Genomic DNA, 9,878 nt, shown 5'->3' with positions numbered 1-9,878 from the left:
TTATTGAAATTCTATATGTTATTTAAAAATAATGCTGGTAAATAGTTATTTGTGTTTTTATTTTTCGAAGCACCGCCTACCGGCTACATTGGTAAACACAGAGAAATGGCGGTAGCTGTTGAAAATGTCAATGCTGCTTGGAACTTTATTACTGGTGCCCTCTCCCCACAAAACGTGCCGGTAGGTATACATTTTACAAAACGGATGCATTATTCTCTAAATATGTAAACTAAATATCTGTTGTTGGCAGACGTACAGTTGTTGGCTTGACAGATGATGAGATACTGTATATGCCTCTGCACTTTGCCTCAGTTTTCGGCCTTACAAGCTCACGGTACCCTTACCGCTGGTAAGGCCTCATAGCAGTATGTACAAAAAACTTGAGACACTTATAAGTACCTCGAAATGTCCACGTTCTGACAATCTCTGTGGGTCCTCCGTTGTACCTTGTAGTATGTAAATCCAATTAAAAGTGTTTTCGTGTACCTTCAGGCACGAAGTTCATAAAGTTTTGGTCACTTTATTTCAGCTTCCTCCTGCACCGACACAACAGCACGCCATATTGTGGTACACTTGCGGAAAGGACGACCACCTTTTCAAGGTCGACCTTGAAATGGAGTTGACCTGTTCCACGTTTCCAATGTAAACTTTTAGCGCCCTCGGGTGACGAGTTGTGAAAAATGGTGTTTGATCCATGTAGGCAACCTAGCTCCAGTTTATGTTTTACAAGCATTTGGCCATCCATTTGCGCTTCTGACGAATTTGGCCTACCTTTGCCCTAAAACCTACTTGAATAAATATTTGAGAAATTTTATAATTAAAGTATTTTATAGCAATAAAAATATATTTAAAAATCACGTATTGTTTTATTTTTTATTTTTAGTAGTATTATATTTTCGCCCTTAATCAAAATACATACATGAATTACATTAAAAGGAAAAAATGTTTTACTTATTTTTTTCTCAATTTATTTATTTTTATTTCTTTTGAGGAAGAGGTTAAGGTGTACAGAGGCCTTGAAGTCGTTAGTGTGATGCAAAAATGAAATAAATGACTGGTAACTGTTTGATGTTCCCAGAGTGAATGACACCTATTCGTTTTGCGGTTCATTTTTCATTTCCAGTCTTGTATTTTTGACTTGAGCTGCAATTTATTTATTTATTTTTATTTTATCATTTTTTGTCCTCTCCCAGGAGTGTTTGGAACACCAGAGCTCGAGCATGTCATCCATAAAATAATAAATAAACAAAACAAAGAAATAAAAATAAAAAAATAAAAAAATTGATTAAAAAAATAAGTAAAAATAATTTCCTTTTAATGTAATTCATGTATGTATTTTGATTAAGGGCGAAAATATAATACTACTAATAATTAAAAAATATAAAACAATACGTGATTTTTAAATATATTTTTATTGCTATAAAATACTATAATTATAAAATTTCTCAAATATTTTTTCATGTAGGTTTTAAGGCAAAGGTAGGCCAAATTCGTCAGAAGCGCAAATGGATGGCCAAATGCTTGTAAAACATTATAAACTGGAGCTAGGTTGCCTACATGGATCAAACACCATTTTTCACAACTCGTCACCCGAGGGCGCTAAAAGTTTACATTGGAAACGTGAAACAGGTCAACTTCATTTCGAGGTCAACCTTGCAAGGTGGTCGTCCTTTCCGCAAGTGTACCACAATATGGCGTGCTGTTGTGTCGGTGCAGTAGGAAGCTGAAATAAAGTGACCAAAACTTTATGAACTTCGTGCCTGAAGGTACACGAAAACACTTTTAATTGGATTTACATACTACAAGGTACAACGGAGGACCCACAGAGATTGTCAGAACGTGGACATTTTGAGGTACTTATAAGTGTCTCAAGTTTTTTGTACATACTGCTATGAGGCCTTACCAGCGGTAAGGGTACCGTGAGCTTGTAAGGCCGAAAACTGAGGCAACTCTGCACTGTAAGTCTAATGTAATTTACACTGTAAAGATCAGCAATTCATTATTTTCTAACTTACAGAATCAGCCTGCAAGTAGAGAGCAACTATGTGTGGCTGCGGATATTCTGAGGAATCATGGCATGGGGGAAGTTATTCAGGAATATTTCCTAGAAATACTAAAGCAAGACATCAGGCAGAACGTTTCTACCAGATTTTGGAAAAGCTATAACACTAGCACAACAGATGTAAACACACTGTACAATTCTATAGATGAACTATATCAGTACCTGTCCAGTTATTTTCCTTGTTTTGAAAGATTGGACTTAATATGTCAGCATTTAGGAGCCCAGGAAGAGAGGTTAGTACAGCCAGAAAGTGTGAGACAGACAGCTCAGAGGGTTTTCAAAGCTGTGATATTCTTCTGTCCTCCCAAATGTTTCCACGAGGCAGTGCACAAGGCATACTCCCAAGCTGTTAAGATTTATAACCATAGGAATCAGCAGAATGGTATGTTTTGTTTTGTTTGAGATACTGCAAAAGATTTTTTTCAGTGCTGAAGTTGGTCATAAGATTGAAATTTTAATTAAAAAAATTTAGTTATATTTATTTTTCAATTTTATTATTTATATTTTGTGTTACGTGTTATCATTATTTATTTATTTATTTATTTATTTATTTATTTATTTTAGTGCTTGTCAAATTAAACATGAAAAGTTTTTTTAGTAGATGGCAGTTAATTTTCAAAGATTATCCTATACTTTTATACTGATTTGTATATCCTATACTATTATACCGATTTGTATTTTATGGAAAATATTTTTCATTATTCTTCATCAGGTGAAGATAAGGAGGAAGAAGAAGAAAGTCTCAAGTGCCAGGGTTGTAATGAACTCCTGGAAAGCTGTCAGTGTGACAGTATCATGGGGAAATTTCAAACATTTAACAAGCAACTGTAAGTTCTTCAAATGTGGTTATTATAAATCCTCAGCTCTTTAATCTTAGCCATAATTTATATCTAGTCAGTTCACTTTTTGATTGACAATGGTCAAAAATTGATGTATGCATGTATACACTGTAACATACCTGATGAATGCACAGTTTTTCTGAGAATTTTTAAAGAAGTTTATGTGTTTATTTAGAATATTTAATATTCAATGTTTATTTTTGTTTATAATATTTATTATTAAGTACTTGTCTTCTTTATCTGAATATATAAAAAAGGAAAATCCATACTTTGCCAGTTTGGTGGTAAAGCCAAATGACCAGTCAGAATATTGTGGGTGGTAGAAATATAATTTCAAATTGACAGAAATATTATGCAAGTATAAATAGTTACAGTAAAGTTTAGGAGTCTGATATAGAATGACTCCAAAATGGGAATACTGTAATACACAAGGATTATCTAACCAATAGATAAATAAAAATGGAATTTATCTTTCAGTGATGAACTAGGATTACTAGAATATATCTCGGGAGGGTCAGTGACTTCTATTACCAACGAGGACTTCAAACTTTACATAGAGCACACATGCAAGGGAAACTTTGAGACATCCTATGTGGCTTTCTTAGAGAATGTGAGTACTAGCAAATTGCCAAATATATTGAACTTCATAATTCATTCTTCTATCAAGTATGAAAATTCTTAATGATGAAATGATAAATTAGTACAAAAATACTAATACTTGGTTTTATTCAGGATGCACTGTTTGTAAAGCCTTTTTTTATGAGTGAAAAATATAAGATTTAGTATTAAAGTTTATAAAGGAACTATGATCTCAATACTAAGTGCTTATGTGGTATAAATAATATACATTGTTGTAATGTTTGGCATTCTTTTGAAATTAGGTTACAAATGTTTATGATATGATAAAAAAAACATTACTTTTTTTACTGTAATACTTAAATAGTTAGTAAAATGCACTTTGAGTTAGAATATAATTTTTCTTTTTTAAATTAAAAAATATGGATTGACATTTGAACACCAGTTGAACAGTAGTATATCTTAAACAGTTAAAGCCTGCTGTGTTGACACTTACAGTGGCTGGATGTGACCGTCTTAGGCTGGTTAACTCTGATCTATGGTGGGAAGGACATCAGCTCATTAAAAGCCAGGCTCCAGCATTACCTGTATGATACGTATGGCCGTGCTAGGATAGAGCAGTTGTTCAATATCATTGTCGACTTCCCTGAGTCTAGACCAGCTCTTGATGACTTAAAGGTATTAAGGGAAGGAGATTTTTTTATTTAAAAAATTTAGCAGCCTCTAACTAATAGGAAAGTACATGTATCACTCTAGTTACCACATGTAAGCAATGGTCTTTCCTATTTACAGACTAAGAAAAGAGAATATAACTTTGTACACATACATGTAACTGAGAAAAGATTAAATTGGGGAAGAAGAATTTAAAGGGATAATAACTCTTCGTTTCGGCCAAAAAATGAATTTTCCTGGAGTAAACAACAATTTTCCCATACTTACCAATGGTTAATGAATCCATTTTAACATTCAAAGTTAGTCCCTGTTTTTTTTCTAAAAAGTTTGGTTTTTTGTTAAAATCTCTTAAGAGATTTTAACAGAGTATAGCCATCAATGGAGGTCAAGTGGTCTAAAGACAAGCTCAGATATCAGAATAATAGCTATAACTGCCATTTTTGTGGTAAAACAGAATATATTATATTTCTATGATTTATTCACAATGTTTTTATTGTGAAATATAGATCTCATACGAAGAGTTAGTATCCCTTTAATCTTTTTTCATTTTAGTGTACACTTTTTTGGCAACTTTATATATTGTCTCAAGACATTGAATTTGTCAGTGTAAATTTGTAGTCCTTTCATTATTTCAGGTATGTCTTCAGAAGACTGACCTCAGAGGACATTTGGTGAAGGAGCTGAAGACGGCATTTGAGAACAGGTTGCTGCATCCAGGTATGAAATGAGTGTGTCACTGCAGTAGGCGTGACAGTTTGTATGTGTTAGCAATGGAAGAGGTGCCAGTCTGAATGTGTTATATATGAAAGCTGTTGTAACTGCGGTACCATAGAAAAAAACTCCTGTAAATGATGTTAATTCCTTCGGATAGTACTTGATAACATGAATATTATCCATATTGTGAATACTAGAGAATAGTTGACCGGCTGACATAGACATTGTTGTAAATGTTGACAGTGGTATTGACCACATTGATATTAGGAACTCCATTTTGATGTCAGAAACTAGGGTCATGTTTTGTCTGTGGGTAGTCCGAAAAGAGATGATACTGAACTACCTGAATCTGCCTCCAGTGCAGTGACACCTCAGCTGAAATTTATTCGAATTCTGCATTTAGCATAATTCTTTGTTGTATAATTTCAGTTTTGTTTTTCCACAAATGCTGAAGTTACCTTCAAGTTCAGTCAGTCAGTAACAGTTGTGTAGTCAAAATGTGTTAGATGTGACAGTTTGTCATGTTACATGTGAAAGGCGTAATGCAGTAGTTTTTAAAGCTTTAATGAAATTAAGCACAGATGTAAATAAATTTTGAAATGGATTTGAAGGCATATAGTATTGGCTCTTTTTTTATCTTTCGCAGGTGTAAATACCACTGACATCCTGACAGCCTACATCTCGTCAATCAGAGCCCTCAGAGTGCTGGATCCCACTGGAGTCCTGCTGGAACTTGTCTGTGAGCCTGTCAGGAAGTATTTAAGGTGTGGAAAACTGTTAAAATTAAGTTTGAATTTTTATGTAAATAATGAATAATATAAGTTAACCAGTTTGGTTATTTATGTGTGAGTGTATATTAATTCATATTGTGTTTGTGTGATTTCATGTGAAACATTATGTATTTGTCTTGTTTACACACTTAAGGTTAATTATTTATGTCAGTTAATGTGTAAATTCCAGTAATAGTCATTAAACTGACTAATTCTATCCAGTTTTTTTTTTTTTTTTTTTTTTTTTATAAGGTAAGGGTATTTTAAAGATTTATTATAATACATAGAATAAAAGACAACACAGTCTGCTGTATAGTTGCCAGTCTGACAGAAGAGGGCAGTAATGAGTTATCAGAGGAGTTATTCTATGTATAATACTGTATCTAGGTCAAGAGATGACACAGTTTGCTGTATAGTGGCCAGTCTGACAGAAGAAGGCAGTAATGAGTTATCAGAGGAGTTATTCTATGTATAATATTATATATAATATATCTAGATCAAGAGATGACACAGTCCGCTGTATAGTGGCGAGTCTGACAGAAGAAGGCAGTAATGAGTTATCATAGGAGTTATTCTATGTATAATATTATATATAATATATCTAGATCAAGAGATGACACAGTCCGCTGTATAGTTGCCAGTCTAACAGAAGAGGGCAGTAATGAGTTATCAGAGGAGTTATTCAAGGGGAACACACTGGTGCTGGATGAGACGTGTCAGAGTGATGAGGAGGATGAGGATTGGGAAAACTGGATGCCAGATCCTGTGGATGCTGATCCAGGTCTGTTCTTCTCTGACTCAGATTTGTTTTTAATCTAGTAATGTTTATTGTCATGCTATTAATACATTTCTGGTAGCCTGCTCTGTGTGATCTTTTTTGATGAGGAGTGAACATTTTGTATGCGTTAATGATAGTTTGAGATATTTTATACGATAAGTAAGAGTAGACCCGAACCATTATGGATAAAAAAAAAATTGAAGAAGATTAGAGTTAAGCAGTGTTTATCAGCTAATACCAAAGCAAAATGTAATATAAACAAAGTTTGTTCAAGATAAACAATAATTTGACTTATACTTCGAATCAAGGAGTTATGCAGTCTACTGCATTATAAATCCTTTAGCAATATTATACAATCATTCATTTATTGCATGATCTTTGATTTCAGCTAAGACAAGTAAAAGCAGAAGGACATCAGACATAATAAGCATGCTGGTGAACATATACGGGAGTAAGGAACTGTTTGTTAATGAATACAGGACTCTGCTGGCTGACCGTATCCTGTCTCAGTTCAGTTATGATACAGAGAGAGAAATTAGGTGAGGAAAGGAAGCACTATCTTTAGGCCTCATCAGACCTTGAGAGGAAATTGAAAAAAGACTTCCTTTTGTAAGCTCCAAATGTGTCATAAATAGATCCGGTTACGCCATTGTTTTTTTTTTTTTTTTCTTTATCAATTTATTTACCCAATTATTATTTTTAAAAAATTATATCTATTATTTAGCATATAGCAATAAATATGTTTTGGCATGTGTATCTGTATGGCTTTGCCAACAAAAACTTCTCATGCGTATGTTAGCATTTTTCCACCTGAAGTGAAAAATTCACTTGAAAAAAGGCACTGTTCTGATTTTATTTTCAGGTATCTTGAACTGTTAAAACTACGATTTGGTGAGTCCCAGCTCCACTATTGTGAGGTGATGCTGAAGGATGTGGCCGACTCCAAACGTATCAATTCTCACATTGCTGAACAGAAGGAGAGGGAGGAAGCACAGGGGGTGGAGAGAGAGGATGCAGAGGTATTAGTTGTTGTTTATTTTATTTTATTTTATTTTATTTATTTATTTATTTTTTTTTTCAGTATGATTTTGACTTGAAATGAATTATGATGAATCAGATGGAAGCTCAGTTAATTCATCATAAACAAAGAATAAGTAAAACCTATGAGATTGGAAGGAAATCAGAGTCGATTGCAGTACTATAGAATATTCTGCACCCTGATATCATGTTATTCACTCATTCAGGAAACATTTCATTTTACAATTTACTTTTTTTCAGGAAATTCCGGTGAATTCTATGGTGCTTTCTGCTCAGTTCTGGCCCAGTTTCAGGGAAGAAAAGATTGAGTTACCAGAAATAATGCAGACATCTTTAAAGACTTACACAAAATCCTTTGAGGCTTTGAAAGGAAATAGAACTTTGCAGTGGAAACCCCATTTAGGTAAAACACACACACACACACACACACTGTACTAGTACACTGTATTTATGGACGGCTTTTATTATTTTGAATATATTATCATGAATATAATCATATCAGCACATAAAAGCATTGAATTTCATAACTTTGATAAGTATTTTTAAGTTAAAACATTTCTTAACATTTAAGGGGAATATTGCTGGTACGAAGTGTTCCAATAAAGCTTCTTTTTGCAGTTTTTATTTTCAGAATTGTACAGAAGAATATTCATCTTTTTTTTTCCTATACAAGTATATGTGTGGCAATTTGCTTCTGCATATTCATTCTGATATAAACACTGTCAAATATTGTACTTCATTACTTCTTTTCCCCAGGTCTGATGGATATAGAAATTGAGCTGAAGAACAGCAAAACATTGAACATGAAAGTCACTCCAGTTCAAGCTGCCATCTTTATGCAATTTCAAGAAAAAGGTTTGATGTTTGCCGTTTTATTCAGAATATACATTTTACTTGGATCAACAATTTTGTCAATAGATCATGGGAAATAAAATGAGAATTGTGATTGTTAGATATGTAAATATGTTTAATAATTATTCTATTCAAAATTTCACCTGTAGTATTCATTAGGATTTTCAGGTCAGTTAATTTTATGCCATCTACATGAATTTTTATGAATATTTTTCTTCTGATATTTGTAAAATTAACAGCAGTGTTGAAAATTAATTGGGTTTTTTTTAACCTCCTATATTTTGGCATTTTTTTCCTTCACATGATGCTTTTTGTCACTTTTTTATTCAACATATTACATAAACAGCAATGTTGCTGTCATTGAACACCTCCAATATTTTTTAATAGTAATTATTTGGTCACATTATCAGGGAATACCCAGATTAATTTTCTTTCTCTTAAATTCCATTCAGAAAAATGGACAGTAGATGAACTCAGTGCAGTGTTAAAGATGCCCAGTGCAGCATTAAGGAGGAAGATCACATTCTGGCAGACGAAGGGACTTCTGAAAGAAGAAGTAACAGACACTTTTGTGTTGGTTGAGGAACACAAGGCTCGTCATAACGACATCATGGTCGTAGATGAAGACGAGGCTGAGTCTGCCATGGCGTCGTCACATGATCAGCGCGAGGAGGAGATGCAGGTATGGTGCAAGAGTAGAATTATTTATTAATTTAATATTTAATAAAAATGATGTACACTTATCTGAGGTTGTGGTTGAAATTTTCAGTTTTTGTCCGTTGATTGATTTAGTGACTGAATTATTCATTAAAATTTTTTGTTTTATCATCATTTTTGCTTTGTTTTTGTTATATTTATTCACTTATTTTACTGTTGCAAAACTTGCTGCAATATAAAAAGACAATTTTTCAATTGTAAAGTTTTTGAAGAGCTTTCTCTTTTGTATAAACAAATTAGCTCCAGTACAGTATTGGAAGTTTTTGTATATGCATTCAGTGTCATTCTTTTTCACTGTAATTATAGATGACTCTTTTTCTTAACAATTACAAAATTTATCTACAGGTCTACTGGTCCTACATAGTTGGGATGCTAACGAACCTGGAGTCCCTCCCCTTGGAGAGAATCCACACTATGTTGAAGATGTTTGCTATGCAGGGGCCTACCACGTCAGAGTGTTGTGTGCAGGAACTGAAAACATTTCTGGATAGAAAAGTGAAGGAACAGAAACTGTTGTATTCGGGAGGGGTTTACCGGTTGCCAAAAGGAGGTAGCTGAAGACGTTTTCGTATCTGAATGTGTACATATGTAGTCTTGTCCAATCAGTCCCTGCAGCCGCTGGCGTCATGCATTTAGGCAAATGTTGCATCATCAGTTTCTAGCTCTGGAGATTGTACCTGAGGAATTATGTCATAGGAAAGATACCAATGCAGATACACCAAAAGAATTTTTTATCATGCTGAAAATAAATGATTGGGTGACCATAAATTTAAGTTGCTGTTTTCTTTAAGAATACCCAAGTAAAATAAATGCACTGCAGCAGTTGTATTGCCAAATATCCTTTTTTTCATATACTGCCC

The 9,878-nt window shown here is 33.6% G+C and overlaps 1 protein-coding gene across 1 annotated transcript; it reads left to right on the top strand.

The window, feature by feature from the left end:
* The first annotated feature begins 79 nt into the window (after positions 1 to 79).
* Positions 80 to 9,858, top strand: LOC106180132 (anaphase-promoting complex subunit 2-like). Its single transcript, XM_013564067.2, has 14 exons — positions 80 to 180; positions 2,018 to 2,444; positions 2,775 to 2,889; positions 3,379 to 3,511; positions 3,976 to 4,155; positions 4,785 to 4,866; positions 5,510 to 5,627; positions 6,239 to 6,414; positions 6,800 to 6,950; positions 7,274 to 7,430; positions 7,690 to 7,852; positions 8,206 to 8,304; positions 8,754 to 8,983; positions 9,364 to 9,858. The coding sequence occupies exons 1-14, from the start codon at positions 106 to 108 to the stop codon at positions 9,574 to 9,576; spliced, it is 2,319 nt and encodes a 772-aa protein (XP_013419521.2). The 5' UTR covers positions 80 to 105; the 3' UTR covers positions 9,577 to 9,858.
* The last annotated feature ends 20 nt before the right edge of the window (positions 9,859 to 9,878 follow it).

Source organism: Lingula anatina, chromosome 3, assembly GCF_051362555.1.
Source record: "Lingula anatina isolate TDL-2025a chromosome 3, LinAna3.0, whole genome shotgun sequence".
Lineage (NCBI taxonomy): Eukaryota > Metazoa > Brachiopoda > Lingulata > Lingulida > Lingulidae > Lingula > Lingula anatina.
The sequence above is the reverse complement of the archived record's forward strand: the minus strand, read 5'-3'. Positions and strand labels throughout refer to the sequence as shown.

Bases quoted from the DNA above. Each gene is read 5' to 3' on its own strand.
- LOC106180132 (XM_013564067.2), top strand. From the start codon at position 106: ATGGCGGTAGCTGTTGAAAATGTCAATGCTGCTTGGAACTTTATTACT. The intron at 2,445-2,774 runs GTATGTTTTGTT...ATTCTTCATCAG, and splicing joins CCATAGGAATCAGCAGAATG to GTGAAGATAAGGAGGAAGAA. The intron at 8,984-9,363 runs GTATGGTGCAAG...ATTTATCTACAG, and splicing joins AGCGCGAGGAGGAGATGCAG to GTCTACTGGTCCTACATAGT.